The 24,906-nt window shown below is 42.6% G+C and overlaps 1 protein-coding gene across 4 annotated transcripts in view; it reads right to left on the reverse strand.

The window, feature by feature from the left end:
• LOC307017499 (myosin-10-like) overlaps nucleotides 1–24,906 on the reverse strand; it is a 109,365-nt gene that overhangs the window by 78,303 nt on the left and 6,156 nt on the right. For all 4 annotated transcript variants that reach the window (XM_079694852.1, XM_079694850.1, XM_079694851.1 and 1 more), the window contains exon 3: nucleotides 17,110–17,266. In XM_079694852.1, coding sequence (XP_079550978.1) covers nucleotides 17,110–17,266 — 157 coding nt within the window. The remainder of the gene's footprint in view (nucleotides 1–17,109; nucleotides 17,267–24,906) is intronic.

The following is a 24,906-nucleotide window of genomic DNA, read 5'->3' on the forward strand; positions in this document are numbered from 1 at the left end:
ACTACATACTGATATACACCTGAACATCAGCAGGAGAGGACTCTTTAAAGTAGAGACACTAAACACTGATATACACCTGAACATCAGCAGGAGAGGACTCTTTAAAGTAGAGACACTACATACTGATATACACCTGAACATCAGCAGGAGAGGACTCTTTAAAGTTGTTATGCCTTGCTTACATGCTGCTAACAAAACAAGTTCCACATTTGGGAATAAAACATAAATAAATATAAACAGTGAATCTAATCTGAAAGCTCACACTTTTTGTGTTTTAAACATTTCAGAAACAAAAAACCCAACTTTTTAAATAGTAACAATCAGCTTAAAACAAAAACCATGTAAAACGTTCTCTTGTAAACTTGGTTTTAAACCTCTCGGGGTCTTCATAGCTGGATGTAACACATTTTTTCCACATTGGGTCTCGAGCTCTCACGATTCGCTTCATAAAAGAAGTCGTAAAACGCACACAGTGAAAATCCTAGCGTCAAGGCAACAGCTTCACACACGTGAGAAATCCTGGTGAGATGCTCTCTACTAAACTACTGTGTGTGTGTGTGTGTGTGTGTGTGTGTGTGTGTGTGTGTGTGGGGGGGGGGTGTATTACACACACGCAGTAGAATATGGTGATTGTATTAGTGCATACGCTTACTCATAATGGCCCAGAGCAGCAGACACAATCCAGAGCTACTTAAAACCACAAAGCCCTAAGTGTGTGTGTGTGTGTGTGTGTGTGTGTGTGTGTGTGTGTGTGTGTGTGTGTGTGTGTGTGTGTGTGTGTGTGTGTGTGTGTGTGTGTGTGTGTGTGTGTGTGTGTGTGTGTGTGTGTGTCACATTCCCAGACGGTGGAAGAAGCAGTGTGATCTGGGAGTTGTCCTGCAGTGTGTAACTGTCAATTGGAAGCTTCCGGGACAATTAGGATAAGAGGCAAATTAGAGTTATAATGTGTTACATCCTTCAGCCGGTTTGAAAAGTAAACACACTTAGGAGAAATACCTCTTCTTCATGTCTCTCCTACATCAACATTTGTCCCCTCTTCTTCATGTCTCTCCTTCATCAACATGTGTCCCCTCTTCTTCATGTCTCTTCTACATCAACATGTGTCCCCTCTTCTTCATGTCTCTTCTACATCAACATGTGTCCCCTCTTCTCCATGTCTCTTCTACATCAACATGTGTCCCCTCTTCTTCATGTCTCTTCTACATCAACATGTGTCCCCTCTTCTTCATGTCTCTTCTTCATCAACATGTGTCCCCTCTTCTTCATGTCTCTTCTACATCAACATGTGTCCCCTCTTCTTCATGTCTCTTCTACATCAACATGTGTCCCCTCTTCTCCATGTCTCTTCTACATCAACATGTGTCCCCTCTTCTCCATGTCTCTTCTACATCAACATGTGTCCCCTCTTCTCCATGTCTCTTCTACATCAACATGTGTCCCCTCTTCTTCATGTCTCTTCTACATCAACATGTGTCCCCTCTGTGGAAAGAGACTCTGAAAGTTTCAGGAACAAAGATTCTCTCTCTTTTTGATCCATTTCTATAAAAACCTGTCTGAAAATGAGCTGATCAGATTTTGGCCACTTGATGATGTCATAACGATGTTTTGTCTTGTGTAACCCTTAGCCAATCAGCCACCAAGGTAACCCCCCCCCCCCCCCCCCCTATCACCTGAATCTCCTCCTAGAGCACCATTGAGTTCTTTGTAACCAAATGTCTCTCAGAGGGGCGTGGGGAGGGGCTCCTTATTTTCATCTAAAGTAACAGACAGAGAATCAGCACTTTGGAAACAGGGCAGAAACAGAGGGGATTATGGGTAATAGTGCAATGATCTGTTTGGTGTTTCAGCCAATCAGAGACAGGCTCTGGATATATCTGAGACCTGTGATATATATATGAAGAACAGTATAATAGGAGACCTTTAAGTAAAAGTAGCAATTATTAACTGTCAAAGTAAAAGGTCTAGCATCTAAACATTTGTAAAATATTTACTGTGTCAAAAGTAAAAGTACACATTATGCAGAATCGCCCATTTCAGAACAACATATCATTTATTAAAATTGTGGAAGTGTTTTTGTGTTCATGCTTTAGTGTAGCAGCTGGTTAAGGTGAGGCTCATATTACATGTCTTATTAGTTCATTTGTATTCAGAATATGAATCTACAAAATCACTACGAACTAAAGTTGTCAGATAAATTAAGAGGTGAGAAAGTACAATATATGCCTCTGCTTGTAGTGGAATAGAAGAATGAAATAGAAATACACGATTAATACTCAAATATATCACATTTGTACGTATAAGTAGATCAAAGTAAATGGTTAATGGACTCAAGTTAAATATATTTATGACCCATTACGACTAAATTAGCATGACATCATTTTTATGATATATATAAGGGGTAATCCAATGTAATATTGTGGCACCATGGAATTGGGGTCAGATTACAAACTTTCATTCTGATATGTTCACATATTCAGCCTTACCAAGTATTGCGCTCACTGCGATTCGACCACTCCATATATTGATTAATTGTGCAGCCTTCAGAGAACATGTTTAAAGGAGCCCTAAAAGATTAATCCCATATTACTGCATTCCTCTTTTCATTTCAACTTGTACCAAAGTCGGTTTGTAGTCCGGTCCATTGATGCTATCAGCTGAGGGAAACAACAGCGGGTATTTTGGCTCTTATAAAACTATTATCCGTTAAAACAATGTACTTTTTATTTGCCATTAGCACCGCTGAGTGACTCAACATCTCAACTGGGTGAGTCACTGTAATGCTGTTTGAACCAGCTGCCAGTCAGGCATTCACGAGCCTCCGAACAGAAGGGCAGACACTGAGCCGTGTGTGTGTGTGTGTGTGTGTGTGTGTGTGTGTGTGTGTGTGTGTGTGTGTGTGTGTGTGTGTGTGTGTGTGTGTGTGTGTGTGTGTGTGTGTGTGTGTGCTGGTATTCTGATTCCCCCTGGTTCCCCTCCCCAGCAGCACTGGGCCTCCTGGGTGTGGAACAGGCGTTGGTTTCGGCATGCTGGCGGTGCGACAGAAGTGACATTAAGGGGAAATGAGGAGGGGGGCAGGTGTGTGTGTGTGTGTGTGTGTGTGTGTGTGTGTGTGTGTGTGTGTGTGTGTGTGTGTGTGTGTGTGTGTGTGTGTGTGTGTGTGTGTGTGTGTGTGTGTGTGTGTGTGTGTGTGTGTGTGTGTGTGTGTGTGTGTGTGTGTGTGTGGGGGGGGGGTCAGAATGCAGCAGAAGTTATGTCTGTTTTCACGGTTATAAGCTGTTTTATCGTCAGACAGAATACAGTCGCCCTTTGTGCCAATCAGAAACAAAAAAGCAACGTAGACTCTGCTGGTCACTCTTTGGCAGACACAGCCCCTCTACAGAGTTAAGACTTTCCTCTGTGATATAGCTTATAGTTAGGGCTGGCTCAGGGTTAACTTAAAGGTCCCATGTCATGCTTTTCCGGTTATCACCCGTCCCCTTGTGTGTTATGAAGGTTTGTCTGCATGTAAACGGTCTGCAGAGTCAAAACCCTCAAAGTACACCCTGTAGCGAGTCTAACACAGAGAATACCTCCACAAAACGCCTCGTTGGAGATACGTCACTGTCCATTGATTCTTCCGGGTAACTCATGATGTCATGCGTTACCCGGAACCAAATGGACCAATCCGTGGAGCCGTTACGTTACGTCAGCGGAGCCGTTACGTTAAGCCCCCGCTGATTGGTCCAAATTGACCAATCCACGGACTTCCTCACACACACACTCAGTGCAGGCAGCTCTGCTGATCTCTCCTCCCTGGCTGCAGGCTGATAACAGACAGTTGGGATCTCTCTGCAGACCCATTCTCTCTGCAGACCCATTCTCTCTGCAGACCCATTCTCTCTGCAGACCCATTCTCTCTGCAGACCCATTCTCACAGCGTTTATCAACCTTTTTCTTACTCAATATCAAGCCACACTTATTGTTTTTACTCCGGCTGTGACTTTGTGTGTGCTCAGGATGAGTTTGGCTGTGTTTCGCTGTGTATCGCTAAACAAGGAAACCACACCTCCACGGAGCTCAGCGCGATTCACAACGTCCCGACCAATCAGAGCACACTGTGCTCACAGGGAGGGGGGGGGGGGCTGGAGCTACTGGAGCTACAACGAGCCGTTAAAGGCAGAGAGTGAAATTCAGTGAATACACGTAGTTTACAGAGATGCTGTTTGAGAAACCAATGTGAGTTTGGAACATTGCACAATATAAATCTATTCTAGTGGAATGATGATCAGTGGAAATGGCCATGACATGGGACCTTTAAACCAAGTTACGTCTGTATCATGAGTCGTGGTCCTGCCTGACGTCTACGATATAATCTTTGGTCATCCTTCTGTTTACTTCCTAACATTTCGAACACATTTCACCGTTAATTGCGGGGTTTCTTTGGGAGTTTAACATTGTTACTGCAGGGACTAAGTGGTGTGGTATGCTGTGTGCTATTTAAAGCCCCCTGACACAAATGAATAACTTGTAATATTGGGCGATATCATTAAGATCTGATTGGATTTGCAGACGAGAAGCGAGACTCTCACACTAAGGGGCTCGTAACAAATGGGTGGAGGGCGTCGTAACTCTAAATGCCAGTCTCAGGAAGTTCCCCTGAGCATCTGGCACATTTCAGGGAGGAGTGTGAGGCGAGGGGGGGTGGGGGTGGGAAGGGAGTGGGACCAGATAGGGGAATAAAAAGGGAAAATGGAGATAGCAGAGGGGAAGAGACCATGGTGGCACAATGGAGAGAACAGATAGGCAGCTATAAATAACATCACGTCACCGAACGACATGCAGAGGAAATCAGGGTTGTTCTGAGATCACAGGCAGAAAATAGACCCTCATTATGGGATAGTAGATGCCCCCCTCCCTTTCTGAAATGACAGCAGTGTGTGAGGGGAAAGAGAGAGGAAGTTATTCTCACTCTTTACAACCTGAGCTTCCTCTCCAGTTTGTCTCTTTCTCTCACCCCTTACAGATAAAGGGAAACAGGAAGTAGAACATCTTGCTGTTTTCATTGGATCAACAGGTTTCATATTAAAGTGAAAGTGAAAAAGCTTGCCGTGCATCAAGTGGCTTTATTGGCAGTGATGTTACTGCACCGCCTGATCCTTATAACCCCCCCCCACCACCTTGAACACACTAACTTCAGTTCGTTTGAAGCCAATACAAATGGAGTAAACCCAAATAAATGAATGTTAGTTAAATATACAGAGAGATATGAGAGTGGGGGCTTTATAGGGGTTGTGTTAATATGTGTTGTCTTGTAGCAGTAACTTCCTATCACTCTGTATTTCTGTAAAGAAACTATGATCTTTGTGATGCTAATTAGGCTAACCGGCAGGCTAGGACGGTACGTATGCAATTATATTATTTAATGTTACGACAACTAGAGGTGTAAAGAAACTGAGTACATTTACTCAAGTACTGTACTTAAGTATAATGTTGAGGTACTTGTACTTTACTTGAGTATGTCCATGTTATGCTACTTCTACTCCCCTACATGTATTTAATCCCTTTAGTTACTTCACAGATGTGGATGAATGATGTGAAATATAATCAAGTGTTAAATCAGACTTTAGTTCCACCTGGAGTAAATCCACCAGCTACCCTGCAGTATACAAAGTCATTCAAACTAGCTGCACCTTTACCAGCTTTGAGAACACTTTCATGATCAATCATTATAAAACATATCATATCTATTATTCTGAAATGGACCAATCTGCACAATGACTACTTTTACTGTCTTTCACTATATTCTGATGAGAATACTTTTCTACTTTCACTTGAGGACCATTTTGAATGCAGGACTTTTACTGTAACAGAGTATTCCTACACTCTGGTACTTCTACTTTTACTCAAGAACAAGATCTGAGTACTTCTACTTTTACTCAAGTACAAGATCTGAGTTCTTCTACTTTTACTCAAGTACACAATCTGAGTACTTCTACTTTTACTCAAGTACAAGATCTGAGTACTTCTACTTTTACTCAAGTACAAGATCTGAGTACTTCTACTTTTACTCAAGTACACAATCTGAGTACTTCTACTTTTACTCAAGTACAAGATCTGAGTACTTCTACTTTTACTCAAGTACAAGATCTGAGTACTTCTACTTTTACTCAAGTACACAATCTGAGTACTTCTACTTTTACTCAAGTACAAGATCTGAGTACTTCTACTTTTACTCAAGTACACGATCTGAGTACTTCTACTTTTACTCAAGAACAAGACCTGAGTACTTCTACTTTTACTCAAGTACAAGATCTGAGTACTTCTACTTTTACTCAAGTACAAGACCTGAGTACTTCTACTTTTACTCTAGTACAAGATCTGAGTACTTCTACTTTTACTCAAGAACAAGATCTGAGTACTTCTACTTTTACTCAAGAACAAGACCTGAGTACTTCTACTTTTACTCAAGATCTGAGTACTTCTACTTTTACTCAAGTACAACATCTCAGTACTTCCCCCACCTCTGATGACAACCGTATTACTTCCAGAATATACATATACTACTTGCAAGTGTACTTAGTTCTGCCTTTCTTTCTATTCTGCTGGAATAAAACAAATTGCAGTTGTTTTACGTTCTTTTGACATAGAAATATGTTCACAAGCTATGAGGTGAAATATGCGACACATGACTTCCTCTGCATCCTGGAGCATTCAATGCTTACATGGCAAGAGGACTGAGGCCGGCTTTGTTGAGATGAATGGAATTTAACGGTTTAATCTGAATATTTATGAACAGTGTTGCACACACGGAGGTCAGAGTCCGTTGCGTGTTGAACACAGCTTGTGGATTTGTGTTGTTCTGTCTGAGCTGAACTCTACTGAGAGCAGGCTTCTGGAGATTTGCCCACAAAGCACATATTTCAAATGCTTCTGACGGAGGGGCGAAATGAGAAAAGTCTAGGAAAGAGAAACAGCGAAGATGAAGCGATAGAGAGGAAGTGTGAGAGGTCCCACGTGTTTCTGCTGCTTGTGGTAAACATTCTTGGGATAATTACAAGTCTTTTGAAATGTCTATTTCCCCTGCATTAGCCGTGCGCTGCCCTGCAGACACGAGCCAGCTTTATGGCAGCAGAGCAGAGAGTGAGCTGTTGACGGTGGGATGGAAACCCACGGATCAACTTCTAACTTCAGTGAGCGGGACGTTACCATCTGGTGTGGGAGGGAGACGCTTTAATGCAGTTTGTAAAGTGGAACTATATGTAGCTTTAGTGCTGGCAGTCGATGAAGACGAGAGCGATAAACCATGTTTCCATCGAGGCGTTCAAGGGCCGGTTCGGAGGCTGAGTCCCGGTGCAAACCAGTTTTTCATGTTTCCACTGGGAATATGGTTTAAACTCCGGCCCCAACTATCTGCCTTGTCGTTTGTAAATGGGCCTTCAATATTTCGGAAAATGTATAATTGCTTTTTTCTACATTACACCCCTATAACTCAGCAATTACACCCTAATTATATCATTGTGACAGCCATATCACACTGATGTAAGACCCATATTACCCCGCAATTAATACACCCGTATTTCACCCTAATCACGCCCATGTTACAGCTGTGTTCCTCTGGTGTTAGACCAATGTAACAACAATATTACACCCGTAAATACACCCGATTACGCCCATATGACACATTATCACACGGCTTTTATACCCATGTCACACAGTTACTTCATCAATTATTTAATGTTGTTCTTTCTTATTCTATTCCACACGTAGTTTACGTATTCCTGCATTTTACTTGCACTTGTTTCATTGTTGGAGGAGACTTTTCTAAGCTGTATCTATTGTGCATTTGACCATAAATCCTTTATGTCTTCTCCGAATAGACTAAGTCATCTCACACATGTTCGTTTGTTTATCTAACAAAGTAAGTGCTGCACAACAGCAGGAGTGTATTATTAGCCTTGATGTGCTGCTGCCTTCAGGCCAATGAAAGGGGAGCGAGAGATATGGCCCGAATGGTGTTTGGCGATGTGATCGATTGCAGATGGGGGGCTTGTTGGGTCCACAGTGGTCCTTTGTGCCGTAATCCAACAGGACAGGGCTGTTTTCATGTCTGTGTTTATGCTGGCACCTCCAATATCACACCGCTAAGCTCTGCAGCCCGCAGGAATCCATCCATCCACCCACACACACACACACACACACACACACACACACACACACACACACACACACACACACACACACACACACACACACACACACACACACACACACACACACACACACACACACACACACACACACACACACACACACACACACACACACACACACACACACACACACACACACACACACACACACACACACACACACACACACACACACACACACACACACACACACACACACACACACACAGGGGAAACTGTATCAGTGTGAGACTGAATTTGATGGAAATAAAATAAAAAAACGCAAAAAGGAGGAAAGGTCACGAGAGTTTTCATGAGGTCTAAAAGTGAAACGGGGTCAGTGGAAAGGGGAATTGACGTGAGAAGAGGAATACGAGGGAATACTTTGACATTGATTTTGGGGATTGTTATTATTACATTTTTGTTATTGTCTATGTTTTAAAAGAATCTAAAATAGTATAAATATATTTTATTTCAGCAAAAAAAGTGATTAACAGTTTTGGACTTGATCGAATTCGTTCAGAATCAGAATCAGAAACAGGTTTATCACCAGGTGGGTTCACACATACGAGGACTTTTACCTGGTGTTGTGACGCATACATAAACATACATACAAATAAAACAAAGATTAAACAAACTGATTTGAGCAAAACTATAATAACATAAAATATAAAGAAAATTGCAGTGGAGGAAAAAAAACATTTTCCAATCTTCTTTTTTTTGTGATTTCCTACCTAGGGTTAAAAAAACATCTTGCTATTTAGACTTTTTGATTTAATTTGATTTTTAAATGTTACAGTATGTCCACTGTAGAGGACGTCGGGTCCATTAGTTTGAAAAGACAGCCAAAATGAACAGATAGGCTATGTAACGTATGATGGTTATAGAGTGATATTAATAGAATAATACATTCACCTTTATTTAAAACATGAATAATTCATTGATCTGAACTTTGCTGTTTATTTGATCACTAAAAAACTAGTTTGGTTTTTGGTGAATCTTTCCAGATCTTCAAAGACTTTGTAGTCGATGTAGTGGGAAAGTACCTCATTGACTCCAGTCGGCACGGGCTGTAGGGTCATCTTGACTAGTTTTATGGATCTCCATTTGACCTGCTCATAGAAACAAAGCTGTCTCAGGCAACTCTCATTTCTCATGGCTCCACTTCAAATAAAAACTAAAATAAGACATACATGCTACTCTTGGCCCACAGGGGGACATGTGTTTCCAGCTCGTCCCTATCTGTCTCTCTGTCTGTATCTGTGCGCTCAAGGAGCCTCCTGCATCTCCCCCCCCCCCCTTCCTCTTGACCCTCTTCTATCCCAGGTGTGAAATCCTCATCTCTCTCATCATCTGAGAGCTCAACATCTGAATCTCCCTGAACTATCTGGTACAGAAAATGTCTGCTTCAGTTCCGTCTCCTGCAACAATATGGAGTCATTAAGTCCATGAAGACGGTCCTGACGTCCACTAGAACGGACATTTATAAAAGGGCTGTTATTTCAAAACTTGAATTATTGAATTGCTTTCAGAACAAATTATATAGTTCCTCACATTTATTCAACAATATTTGACTTCTCCTCCTGTTGTTTTTGCTATGCCAGCCATTTTGGATGAAAAGAAAGAGGAACTTCCCAGCATGCAATTTTAACCAATGACATATCACTGGGAAGCCCAGGATGTCCTCTGTACATCAGGGATTGATAGAGTAGCTCAAAAGAGTAAAAGGAGATGCATGTTGCACTACAGTGGACATTTGTCAATGGGCTGGGTCCCAGGAGGATATACATTGAATATGTCTTAGAAATAGAGTTGAATAAAATATGTGCAGTAATACAAACAAGATATTGTGTTCAGTTTACGGATAAATAAACACACACGTGTCATCAGTAGCTCATTAAACAGAGTGACGGTGTAGCTGTGCAGCTGGTGTCACCGAGAGGTCATTGAACGCATCGCGAAGGTAACACTATCCGTCCCGCTGAGTCTCTATGACAACACTATCCAAGAACCAGGGGTGATACGTGACAGAGGCTCGGCTTTAAATCATCTCCACACAACCTCTATGATTAATAACACACACACACACACACACACACACACACACACACACACACACACACACACACACACACACACACACACACACACACACACACACACACACACACACACACACACACACACACACACACACACACACACACACACACACACACACACACACACACACACACACACACACACACACACACACACACAGTTATCTAGGCCTTTTTGTTTTTTGTTTCTTTGTTGTTTGATGTATGTATGTCAGGACTACGAGAACCAATATTTTGAGATTTCTGGATGTACAACATGTAGAATTCTTGACAATAACGCTGACTTTGACTTTTTGAAATCCAATGGTAAAACCCAATTGGCTTTTTGTAGAAGAATCCAGGGAGATGCTGCCTTCAGGGTCAGGCTACAAAAATGCATCATCCCTGCACCTCTCTATTGACTTCAAACAGATGATTTATAGCTAAACTATGGACCAACTCACTTTATATAATGAAATAAATACCATACTTCATCATATCTGATGAAAAACATAAAGCTGAAATAGATTTATTCTTCTTAGCAGTGAAACTTCTTCTGTGATTTCCTCCAAGCTTCTGAAATCCATCAACCTGTAATGTTTAAAAAATGTGTCAACCGAAGATAAATGGATTAATAACGCCAGGTTTTAAGTTTCTTTCCATAAAACAGTCACATATATGCATGACACACAAAAGCGCTGCTAATAATCGGTAGGAAAATTGTCTGAATGTGGGGGGGGGGGGGGGTAAGCATAAATCACTCCTGATGTGTGACCCCTGAAACTGAAATATGATTTGATCCTGTGTGAACCCCACAGCTGTCTGCCATTATACATGCATCTGCCTGTGAGTGTGTGTGTGTGTGTGTGTGTGTGTGTGTGTGTGTGTGTGTGTGTGTGTGTGTGTGTGTGTGTGTGTGTGAGAGAGAGACAGCGTGTGCATGTAAACAGGCTTTCCCATTTGTCTGAAAGTCATCTCTCTAGTATGCTCATTTGTTTTTTACGTACTATGTATTTAAATATATGTACTTCTTTCTGAGATCTGAGACACACACACACACACACACACACACACACACACACACACACACACACACACACACACACACACACACACACACACACACACACACACACACACACACACACACACACACACACACACACACACACACACACACACACACACACACACACACACACACACACACACACACACACACACACACACACACACACACACACACACACACACACACCTGTCTTGTCACTCATGCCCTCCTCTCCAACCCTCGCTGCCCAAACCAGAGGCCTCATTTCCCAGGGAAGAACTCTGCAGGCCTCCCTGTCTGCCCCCCCCCCCACACACACACACACACACACACCCAGCCCCCTTTAGACCGCACAAAGCCCCCATTGTGAGGCACAATGCTGGCCGCCCCCCTGTACCCTCTGCTCTGTTTCCCCCATAACTCCGTCCCGTTCTGCCCCCACATTTTTCTGTTTTTCTTTCCTCTCTGTTCTCTCTTTTTTATTCTTAAATCTCAGTCCTGTCTGCAGAGGTCTGCCCTCTTTCAACCCCCTTCTTCCCCCTTCAATATTGAGATGTGTCTCCCCCCTTCCTCTCGTCTCAGACATGTTCCCACTTCTCTGACTGCTGGGTTACCCCCAAATTCCCCTTCTTGCTCTGCTGGATAACAGATATTTCAAATCTAAGAGGGATCTAAAGACAGATTTATGATTGTTACTGGAAAATAAATACAGAATGTAACTCTTCCCGCGGGACCGTTATTTGAGGATATGTTTTGAACAAAAATCTGGTACTTTTTCCGATAAAAAAGATCCTGACTTTGTATGAAGCACTCAGCTTTTCAGAAGCTAATTGAGAAGCATTTGAAGTGGCCTCTAGGTTCTAAAAAGCTAATGTACTTTAAGGATTTCTGCTGTTTTGAGTCGGCGTTGATTGCACCGATAGTTAGCCGCTCTGGAAATCCAATCACAATGTGTGCATTTACATTTGCCATTTCATTTATCCAGATAAAGACAGTTCATCAGAGTCCCATTCCACATATTTCTCCTCTAGCTTGTTAGTGAATCAAACGAGTTGAATTGAGACATTATTGAACGTGTTTTGCCATCAGTGCCATCGCCAAATCTACTGATTGCAATCAACAGAAATCTTAGTATCTCTTTGCTAAGCTGCAAACTAAATCCAGTCAATACATATTGCTTTTAGGGCTGTAGCCTACCCGAATATCCGAATATTCGTTCGTTGGAGTACTATTCGGGTTTCAATTTCGTTATTCGGATATTCGTTGTGTTAGTTTTTTCCCTTTTTTTTTCAAATTGAATTTATTGAAATCTCCAATACCAACGTAAGATCTTTTGCCTCTTCGGGGGGTGCTAATACTTAACCATAAACGTTATCGTTTACTTTCTCCGTATTTATATGTAGATATTACTTTTCTCCGTTAATTTCCGTCACGTTGTTTCCATAGCAACAACAACTTCCTGTCAACAGCGCTACCTCTCCTTCAAAATAAAAGCATGTCCATAAATAGGAAGCCAAGCCAAATTACACAAGACATACACACAACTGCAACGAAAGTAACAAACACAATGCGATATCCTTTTCAATTTCAAAGAACACAAATTGGGTTACATTAACAAATAACTATAAAACAACAATACTGTAGAATAACTAAATGAATGCCGTGAATACACCGAAATACACGTGTTGATGTTGAAGCGGTTCAACACGTGTATTCCCCTCCCCCCCCCGTGCGGGCCGAATATTCGCTGCTGATTACTACCGAAAAATGGTATTCGGGACAGCCCTAATTGCTTTGCCTGCTGGAAAAGAATCCACACATGGATAATGTCTGATAACATACAGTGTTTTGTGGTATGTGCAGAAGTATCCGTGGCATTCACTGCAGGCACTGATGACCCTGTTAAGGTTTCATGAGTTAGCTCTGCTGCAGAAACACAGTACAGTGCCACCTGAGAGTCTAATCTGTCAGAAGAAGAAAAAAGAAGAAGTGAAAAACACATATAGAAGCAGGGAATCTGCAGGAAACAAAGTGGTTAAGCGAAGAGGTGAAACAAGAGAGTGTTGTCAGTGAAACAGAGGCCTAACCATGGCAACCCTGGCTGTATCTGACGTGGAGGCGTGATGAGGAGGTGGACATTCCTCACACTCGTCCTCCTGTGTTTCCCGATCAAAAGAGGAAAGGCAAACTAAGAAAGGCAAACCGAGCCACAGCAAAGCTTCCAGCCGAGCAGCGGTTTGTATTTTTCATGTTAAGTGAAAGGCGACCGATGCTATTCAATGATGTGGGGAATTTTCCTCTTCAGCCTCTTCCAATCCAGAACATTGAGGCTGAAAGAAAGATAAAGTGAGAGAAAGAGAGAGAGAGAGGGAAGACTGGGCAAACTAAAGCTAAGAAAAAGGGTGGAAATGAGAGGCCAGCTGCTCTACTCACTGAGAGAAAGAAAGCAATTATAAATCTGTAGGAGATCTTAAGGAGTTAGCAAAAGCTTTGGGTAGCTTTCTCTCTCCCTGAACAGGACATTAACCACGCTAAACAGACTGAAGGAGATCCAGTCATTAACACACACAAAAGTCCCTCATGGTGCAGGTATTTTTGTACACCAATCGGAAGTTAGCATTGCATCGGTTCCATTGACTATAAGCCAATGGGATTGTACCATTGAGTTTTGAAATATTGCACACAAAAAAAGGCTCTGTGGAAATGACACTTTGTAGGCCGGCCAAGAGTTAGCATCTCCCCGGTTCCATTGACAATTGGTTTTTCCATTGGTTTCAGAAAACTTAAAAAGGAACTACAGCACGGTCACATCACATGCCTTCACGACACCACCGCTAAGCTAAAGGTGGCTAATGTTGGGCTATAAAGGAACTACAGCACGGTCACATTACATGCCTTCACGTCACCACCGCTAAGCTAAAGGTGGCTAATGTTGGGCTATAAAGGAACTACAGCACGGTCACATGACTTCACGACACCACCGCTAAGCTAAAGGTGGCTAATGTTGGGCTATAAAGGAACTACAGCACGGTCACATGACTTCACGTCACCACCGCTAAGCTAAAGGCGGCTAATGTTGGGCTATAAAGGAACTACATCACGGTCACATGACTTCACGTCACCACCGCTAAGCTAAAGGAGGCTAATGTTGGGCTATAAAGGAACTACATCACGGTCACATTACATGCCTTCACGTCACCACCGCTAAGCTAAAGGTGGCTAATGTTGGGCTATAAAGGAACTACAGCACGGTCACATGACTTCACGTGACCACCGCTAAGCTAAAGTAGGCTAATGTTGGGCGTGATGACATTTAGTCGTCTCATTCAGACAATTGTTAGCAACCACCATTAAATTCACCAGTGTTGTATTTACTGATGTATTTTATATCGTAGAACAAAACGTTAAAATCTTGTGTTAACCACAGACCTTATTTCAGGCTAACATTCAAACATTCAAAACACCAGGAAGTGCTAAAATGATGTCTCATTTACAAGCTTTAGGACTCATTCCTGCACCACTCTATCATTCTGTTATTGCTGTCTCCTTAACCACTGCCACTCACAAAGAGACACCTCTATCTGAGTTCCCAGGGGGAAGGTTATTTTGGTCGCACACACACATTCAAACGTAGGTATCCATGGTGAAGTACGGGGTAAATGTGCCGCTCGGACGACTGTGACAGCTCGACAGTGACTCAGCGTGAAGAATTTAGCACAGCATGGTTTGGAAAGCCGGGAAAGAGATGACCTCATTCCACCGGCTGCTCTGTCCACAGGAATGAACACCGGCGACGGGGAAAAGAGGGTCAGGGAGAAGAATGGAGGCACAAGAGAGGCGTCCCATTTCCAGACAAACATGTCGCATAGAGACAAAAGGATGGGAGGGGTGAGGATTCTTTGGGAGGTCGAAGCAAAGGTATATTTGTTTGATAAGCACAACAAGACAGGAGGAGCTTTTGGGCTCATATCTTTACATGAGACACAATTTAAGCTTCATAGTCGATGCAGTATTACCACTTATCCACTAAAATGAGCTCTGTTGGTGGCGTCCCATTTCCAGACAAACATGTCGCATAGAGATAAAGGAAGGGAGGGGTGAGGGATTCTTTGTGTGTTCAAAGGTATAATTGTTTGACACACTATTACCCCTTTTTCCACTAAACTGAGATCCGTTTGAGCTCCTTTTTGGGGCAACTCTTGGTTCAATTTGCAAACTTCCCTCCTTTCAGTGATAAGAGCCCGACAGACGGCACGTAAAGACGAATCATCGTTTACGTCATTGCTTCAAACCAGCAACGCCACAATGAAGAGAGACTTCATTGCAAGCACAACTTCTATGGCAACTTTCTACTCTTCAAGAACAACTTAATACTTCTATACGTTTCTACTCTTTGTCCTACTCAACATGCACTGTTGTTCCTCAAGTAAATCCTGTCCAAGCCTACGATGCAAGTCTTTCTGTGCCGGATTATCAAATAGTTGTTACCCGAGTTGAACCAGTTTTCGGGGCAACAGAGCCAGCACCTCTGCAGTTGAAACCTTAACAGTTTTTTAAATCAGGCGCTGTTTCTAGCTCCAACTCCTAAGCAGCCATTGAGCTGCCTTGGTGGAAAAGCAATATATGTGACATGTGGCCTTAGTCTTACGGCCCGTCCACACACAGGCATGAAAACATCTTTCAAAGCTTCGCCCATTCACTTGAATGGGGTGACGTAGAAGATTTTTAATCTTCGCCGAACTGCATTGTGGGGAGCGGAGCATGGCTTTGCAAGCATCGTGAGCATTAAAAGTTGAGTAATGTTTAACTTTAGATGCTCCCGATGCTTTCGAAGCTGGCATCAGCCAATCAAATCCTGTTTATGCAAATCCCGCCAGTGCAAGCGCTAGCCAATCAAACCGCGTGCAAGCTGGGAGAGCCAGACCGCAGTTCATTTCCTCATATTCCAAACGAGATATTACGGTAGCAAATCACCCGGTTCTTTACGACCAGAACTATTTACCGGGATACAAACCGGAGGAACCAGGCATGGAGGGAGGTGGCAGAGACAGTGGGGGAAACTGATTTTTCGCCTGTTTGGAGAGTTTATATCCAGTTTACTTCGTTTTAACATTGCTATTGCTTTGTATGTCGGGGGCGGGAGATTCATGTGATTGGTTGTTGGCCGCCAAGCTTCAGACACGCCCAGCATCAAGATCTTTCAAGATTCTTTTCATGCCTGTGTGTGGACGGGCCGTTAGTTTCAGCTGTGTGGAGGGAAACAGCCTGAGAAGATGTAACGACAGCGAGCCTTCAGCACATCGGTCAAAAACACAAACCAGACAATCAGGGACACATCACGGCTGTTGGGACGAATAAAATACAAACACCAAGGGAAACATTGCTATTTATAGAACCAAATGCTTCAGATGTGAAACAAAAGGGAGGAACTGAAGCAGCGGCAGTGATGGCACACAGCAGGGAGGCTGTCCAAACACTGATAGACTGATGAAGGTTCTGCTGATCACAGCAGTTCTTCTCCATCAGAGACTCAAAAACAATCAGTCAGAAGCAAAGAGGGTCACAGTCCGGTTTCTTGTGGGTCTTTTTACGTTGCTCACATCTTGATAAAGCACACAGAGGTACAGACTAGTGCTAGCTTCGAAAATACAACCAATAACACTCACTTCCAGACCATGGAACAGGAAGTGCTACAAAGCCGACTTATTCCAGGGTTTGAGGACTCCTTCCAACCCGACATACCAAGATCAATAATACCAAGATCAATAATACCAATGGTCAATCAGAAGAATAAAATGCTGTGTCGTACCTTGAAGCATGCAGCGGTACGCCGACTCAGAGATGGCGTAGATGTGCGGTGGCATCTCGTGCCTCTTCTTCCCTCGGTACATCTCGATGATGTTCTCTGAATAGATGGGAAGGTTCTTGTACGGGTTGATGACCACACAGAAGAGACCGGAGTACGTCTGTAATCAAACACACACAACAGATTAGTACGGGGAATTATTCTCCTCAATAAACTCCAACATATCCAGAACTCTGCTGCCCGCCTCCTCACCCACACCCGCTCCCGAGACCACATCACTCCCTTCCTCCAGAACCTCCACTGGCTCCCCGTCCGTCAAAGAATCCACTTCAAAGTCCTCCTCATTACTTACAAAGCCCTCAACAACCAGGCCCCCCCTCCTACCTCACAGACCTGCTGCACCACCACACCCCTTCCCCCTACCTCACAGACCTGCTGCACCACCACACCCCTTCCCCCTACCTCACAGACCTGCTGCACCACCACACCCCTTCCCGCTGCCTCACAGACCTGCTGCACCACCACACCCCTTACCCCTGCCTCACAGACCTGCTGCACCACCACACCCCTTCCCGCTGCCTCCGCTCATCAGAAGCCAACCTCCTATCCATCACGCACCCGCACCAATCACCGGACCTGGGGGGAAAGAGCCTTCTCCGTTGCTGCCCCCTCCCTCTGGAACTCACTCCCACAACCCATCAGAGACTGCACCGACCTCACCACCTTCAAAACACTCACAAACACTCACCTCTTCAATCTGGCTTTTCATGTGTGATTGTTTTTGTATTATTTGACTTTCACTTTAACTATATATTTATTTGTTGTTCTTCTCTTTTCTTTTCTCTTCACTATTATCTGTAAAGCGTCTTTGAGCACCTGTAAAAGCGCTAACAAATTAAATCTATTATTATTATTATTATTATTAATTAATAACCAGTTACATAGGCTAAGTTTAAAAGTTAAAAAGGGAATTCAAGTTCATTGTAATTGCAATTTTCTTGATATTATTTTGCAGAAAGGAACCAAAGAGTGGCTGCATAACGAATGCTTTAATTAAAGACATATTCAAACATGTGAGCTGGCTTTTTGTCAACTTGAAACCGGCTGAATAAACTCTCCATATCAGGAATTGGTGTTAGATAATATAAAGAGAAAACAGTGAAAAGCAGTCTGTAGGTTTCTAGATGTTGAAATCATTAAGCCTGTGTTCTGTCGGTGCAGTCAGACCTGTCATTGCACACTTTGCAGGAGCTTACATCATTACAGCAGGCATGCAACAACACAGTGACAGATGCAGAGCAGGCTGATAGAGTCAGACCGACTGAACACAACAGACTCCTGTCTCCTGTGGAGGAACAGATCACAAAAACACGCACTACAATAATGACTCCAATAGTTTATGAATGTTATAGAAACACATGCTTTTGCTTCAAACTGATAGCCTACTCTCTGACTTGGTGGTGTTCCATTTGTCGGTGTCATTAGCCGGATGATTTCTCCCCAGATACTGTGAGTGGTATGAAGGAGGCAAGGAGTGAGTGAGAGGCCTGGCTATGTCTCCTTCTGCAGATGCTATGGAGGCTTCACATTCCCCCCCATGCAGGGCTGTAGTATTTTTGTAGGCCGACCCAGTAGTAAGCATCTCCCTGGTTCCCTCGACAACATGCTAAGTAGTTAGCAATAGCTTTGGACTGCTTTGCTCTCCCTAAAAAAGGACATTAGCCACTTTAAACAGACTGGAAATGATTCAGTTAAAACACACACAAGACCCTCATAGAGGTGTGCAGAGATGATGTCTGTTTTTATGCCGAACCGGAAGTTAGCATCGCAAGGGCTATCTCTACAAAAACCCAAGAGGATATATGACCATTAGCTTTTGGAATACTGCAGAAAATGATCCCTGTAGCAAACCAACATTTATCATACTTTGCTGAAACATACATGCCAACCTTTCCAAATCCAAAAGAGGTAGGTTTGCGCACGACAAATGTGCACGCCCAAATGAGGTAACCAGAAGAAATGGAACCCAGTAGTTACATGTATAAACCATGTATTTAACATATTGCATCATTTTATGCATTTTTCAGAAAAAGTTTGGTAAATAGTGACATCAATGACATGTCTGGTCTGTAAAATCCCGAAAAGTAAAAGAATGGGAGATAAATATCCCAAAGTCTCCACATGTTATTATATTTGTAATGTGTTTCTGGTCCTCTTTCAGTTGAGACAGAGTAGATGAAGGATGTGTCAGGATGTAGAACTCTTGTGTGAACATTGGATAAAGCCAGGTTCATATTCTTGTTTCATGTTGTTGACATATTAGAGTCAAAGGTTTGCACAGAGCGAAACATCTTTGTGTTGCGCCATATATCAGAAAAGACTGCATTAAAAAAGTCATTTCCTGCATTTGTCTATTGATAAAGTGTGATATAAATAATGTACAGGCTTTCAGATTGCTAAACATATTAACGACATGTTGTCGTGTTGAAAATGTCCGAAAAATTGAAAGAATGGGAGATAAATATCCCCAAATCTCAAAATTGTATTATATTGTGTGTGTGTTTGTGGTCCTCTTTCAGTTGAGACACTGTAGGATGCTTCCGGGAAAGACCAAACACTGGATGTCTTTCAGTCGCCAACATGTGTTTTCGAGACACTGATATTAACGGGGAAATCCTGCAGGACTCAAATGCCTCGTAACCGGGGGTAACGCTGCGGGAAAGGCAGCGTTACCCCCGGTCTGCACGTTGTCTCTCTTTCAGAAACACAGAGGACTGTTCGTATGATGCGATCACAGACACGCTGCAAACGGTGTCCACCAAAAGTCGAGTCCAGTGTCTATGGAGTGTCATTTTTATTTGTTATAGTTTGGGAAGATTGAAAATCGGTAGGGAAAGCCAGCTAAGTCGGTAGGCGGTAGAAACATGTAAAAAGCGGTAGACTACCGCCCAAATCGATAGGGTTGGCAGGTATGCTAAAATGCTAACTCATTGCCTGGTGTAGGACAGCACTTGCAACTCTTTAAAACAGAGGCTCAGTCTTTAGAGAACATTTGCTTTTTATGATCTCCAAAGAGCCATGCTGGCAGTCACAAAAAGACACGCACTAATTCAAACTTCATACAAAACAAAAATACACATCATGCTTCTAATCTTCCTTTTTCCAGATCATTTAGATTCCAGTGAAAGTGTTCCCGGTAAAATAACGTCACTGGAGAGTCTGTGTGTGTGGTCCCAGAAGGAGACTGAACAAACAAACATGTCTGCCCCGTTGACCTTGAAGGCAGCACGGAGCCTCCGGTCAGCTTCGTAACATCCATTAAGCATGTGTGACTTCACTCGAGGGCAATTACACATTTACTGCTAATTGACCTAATGACACGGTGCTAGCTACACATTACTGCAGCACTGTTATGACTCTCTTTCACTTATAAAGTATAAACATGCATGAAACTGTAGGGGTTTTTTTTGCACTGGGGTTGAATGAGGTACTTATGCATAGTCAGTGTACTACACATATCTCTGACTACACAACTACATACATATCCATATACATTGCAAACTAACTGAACAGAGACCTTGAAGAGATAGTTTGGCTGTTTTCAGTGCAAAGCCTACATTAGTGAGGGGTGACGTATTTGTGTAGGCCGTATGTTGGGCTATAAAGGAACTACAGCACGGTCACATGACTTCACGTCACCACCGCTAAGCTAAAGGAGGCTAATGTTGGGCTATAGAGGAACTACAGCACGGTCACATGACTTCACGTCACCACCGCTAAGCTAAATGTTGGCCGTGATGGCGTTTAGTCGTCTCATTTAGACACTTGTTAGCAACGTCTGTTTTTAAGACACATAGGGGTAAAGACGACGAGGGAGACAAGGAAACCAGAAGTGGTCAAATGCTGACTCATTTCCAGGTTTCAGGACTCATTCCTGCACCACTCTTCTATAACAGTCGGACACCTAAAAAAGGATTGTTACTTAAGTGTATGCTCCATTTAGTATATTTCCATTGCTTTACCTTGCTATAAGGAATGTAGGGAAAAATATTAAAAAACAATTGTTAAGGAAACCCTTGTGATGCTAACCACTGCACAACTCTATAAAGGGCATCTCATACAGTACAGGAAATAACCCAAGATGTATTACTGAGATGTCCTTCAGTCAACTTTCCATATCAGGGCATCAGACTTCATAATTAAAGCTGCACACAGTCTGAGAGTGACTCAGCAGCTATAGATTCACAAAGGGGCTCCAGAGAGAGCAGTAACAGTTACATAACAGCACAGGTAGCTGAGCAACTGATGCTCTGTGCAGCTGATACAGGGACGAAGAGGTGAGGAAGAGGAGGGAGGCAGACTGAAATAAAGAGTGGAGCAATGATCCAGCTGACGGAGATCCCTCTGGTCCAATATAGAGACGCAGAGGAGCAACTAACAGCGAGAGAGGCTGCAGAAACAACTCTCCTTTTTCAAAGCTAATGAAAAATTAACTCCCCTCTTTGCAGGAAACTGGAGCTGCTTGTGTTCTGTTCTCTCTGGTTCTGCAACAGAGTGATATCTGGACTGTAGGTGTAGCTTCAATGCAAAATGTCCATTGTAATTTGCTGCATCATGTCTCTATATGCATGATGACGGTGCATGAACCTGCACTCAGTAAGAGCATGGTTTATGAAGCATAATGTCTATAAATAAAATACAGCTGTTGGATTAGGCTTTTCTCTTAATTTTGTATTTTATTAAAGGTGGGGTAGGTAAGTTTGAGAAACCGGCTCGAGATACACTTTTTGTTATATTCCATGGAATGCTCTTAACATCCCGATAGCAATGAATATCTGAAGTGCTTTGACAAAATATATATAAAATATTTCATCTGTGGAAGCCGTGGCGCTGTAAAAAGCACGACCAATCACCTGAGCCGGCCCGGCTAAAGTAACTGGATGGCCTACCTGCCTGTCAGCCTTCCATCTGTGCACAAACTTATCTCGTGCCCTCATTGGTCATGTGCGCGTTCGTGTGTGTTGGAGGAGGGGCTCTGTAAGGAAGGGGCAGATTTTTTCCGGTTGTGTATTTTCAAGTTCTAGCGCACTCAAGCTGGTTGACCTACCCCACCTTTAATATACTTTCTGTTTGTTGTGTTTCATTGCTGGTTCTCAGAGTTTATTAAATGTTTTCTGTTCTGTTTCAAGTTAAATGTTTGAGTGGTGCTATATCAAAGAAGTGTATTATTACTTTATTATTATTATTATTATATATCATTAAAGGTTAGAGGTCCCTTATGATCTATCTGATCCATTCAAATAATGCCTTTTTCAACATGCATTCTGTGGGACTGCCCATGCCTCCCCTCCTGTCAAAAGCAGCATCAAGTGAATGTTCTGCTCCTGTTGCAGATCAGACGTCCGACTCAACAACTCAACACCGGCTGCCGGGCGAAAGAGAAGGTGATATTTCCACTGAAACCAGATCCAGGGAGACGTGGGAACAGCTGAGCAACAGCAGACACAACAGCCGTCTCCGACCAGAGGCCTCTTTCTGTAGAGGGGTGCTAAAACCCCGGAAATGAGTCGGCAATGTTCCCTTCCTAAAACTATACAAATACTAAAATGAAATATTTGATTATAAATAATGAATATTTGGTCATTTATAGGATTTTAACCTTTCAGAGGGGCTGAATGAATTCTGCTGATGTTCAGGTTCATATCAGTATTTAGTGTCTCTACTTTAAAGAGTCCTCTCCTGCTGATGTTCAGGTGTATATCAGTATGTAGTGTCTCTACTTTAAAGAGTCCTCTCCTGCTGATGTTCAGGTGTGTATCAGTATGTAGTGTCTCTACTTTAAAGAGTCCTCTCCTGCTGATGTTCAGGTGTATATCAGTATGTAGTGTCTCTACTTTAAAGAGTCCTCTCCTGCTGATGTTCAGGTGTATATCAGTATGTAGTGTCTCTACTTTAAAGAGTCCTCTCCTGCTGATGTTCAGGTGTATATCAGTATGTAGTGTCTCTACTTTAAAGAGTCCTCTCCTGCTGATGTTCAGGTGTATATCAGTATGTAGTGTCTCTACTTTAAAGAGTCCTCTCCTGCTGATGTTCAGGTGTATATCAGTATGTAGTGTCTCTACTTTAAAGAGTCCTCTCCTGCTGATGTTCAGGTGTATATCAGTATGTAGTGTCTCTACTTTAAAGAGTCCTCTCCTGCTGATTTTCAGGTGTATATCAGCATGTAGTGTCTCTACTTTAAAGAGTCCTCTCCTGCTGATGTTCAGGTGTATATCAGTATGTAGTGTCTCTACTTTAAAGAGTCCTCTCCTGCTGATGTTCAGGTGTATATCAGTATGTAGTGTCTCTACTTTAAAGAGTCCTCTCCTGCTGATGTTCAGGTGTATATCAGTATGTAGTGTCTCTACTTTAAAGAGTCCTCTCCTGCTGATGTTCAGGTGTATATCAGTATGTCGTGTCTCTACTTTAAAGAGTCCTCTCCTGCTGATGTTCAGGTGTATATCAGTATGTAGTGTCTCTACTTTAAAGAGTCCTCTCCTGCTGATGTTCAGGTGTATATCAGTATTTAGAGTGATGATACATAGTGATGTCACCATGTGTGTGGGAGAGAGGTTTTTTCAAAGATTTTAGCCTTTGCAGACTATGTACATGCACTAACACTTAAATTTCAGTTTGCTATAAAAAAAAAAAAGAAACTATAAAAAATGAATTATTGTCTGTTTACTAAATTCAAAAAGAGTGAAATTGTATTTGTATTCTCAAAGAAATACACAAAGTAAATGTCATTGATGAACAGGTCTAGGGAAGAGGGGAGAAACAGAGTGGGTGTGTGAAGGGGAGTACATTGGAAACTAAATGTCGGACACGAAGCAGAAGTGGGCGGACAGACGGACAGTTGTACAGACGGACAAAAAGACGGGTGGAATATCTTTTTACCACGGAAGAATGCTGAGGCTTTCTGACAGCTGAGGATTATCTGACGACACAAAGGCCTGCCTGTACTGGGGGTTAGCTTAGCATGTAGCCTGTAGCCTGTCAGAATAGCTGCTGCATTAAATGATAATAATAAAAATGGACTCAACGGGCCGACTAACATCACATGCGTGGAGACAGTTTAGGATTTATGACTCACTTATTGACCAGAGGACTACAAATGCACGGGGGGGGGGGGGGGGGCATTAATGTTCCAGCTGCTGTAGAGTAAAAGTGTCTGATTGCAATCGACTAAAAAACAGAGACAGAGCGAGTCTACTAACCATTGGTGGAAAGAATATATTCATTAGGTCAATTTACCCAGCAGTATATAATAAAATAAAATAAAACAAACCGTATTTTCACCAAGCGCAACTCTGGAATGATTATTAAATTGAATTATAATACAATAAGATATCATACAATGGAACATATCTGCATGATAAGTACCTGCAGACCATTCACATGCATTAAAAACCTGTATAACAAACTAGGAGAGGGTTTGAACTATGGATTATATTATGCATGCACAGGGGAACCAAACCTAGAAAAGGTAAAGATTTACTGAAGAATTCAAATGCTTTTTCAGACTCTACCAGATGCTGATCACGCTGTAAGATTCAGATATAGAAGTCAACTAAGAACACAGCCTGGGGGGGAGTTTATATTATGTCTGAGAGTTGGGGGCTAAGTCAAACACACTGGGAAAGGTTCAGATCTTAGCGGGGTTTCTTTTTCTCTTTTTCTAAGAACGAGCTGAACGGGGAAAGTTCTCCTTCTGACAGAAAACCAACACATTCACACAGATGTTTTCAATTTCTCTAAAAG

Source organism: Notothenia rossii, assembly GCF_949606895.1.
Source record: "Notothenia rossii genome assembly, contig: SUPER_8_unloc_1, whole genome shotgun sequence".
Lineage (NCBI taxonomy): Eukaryota > Metazoa > Chordata > Actinopteri > Perciformes > Nototheniidae > Notothenia > Notothenia rossii.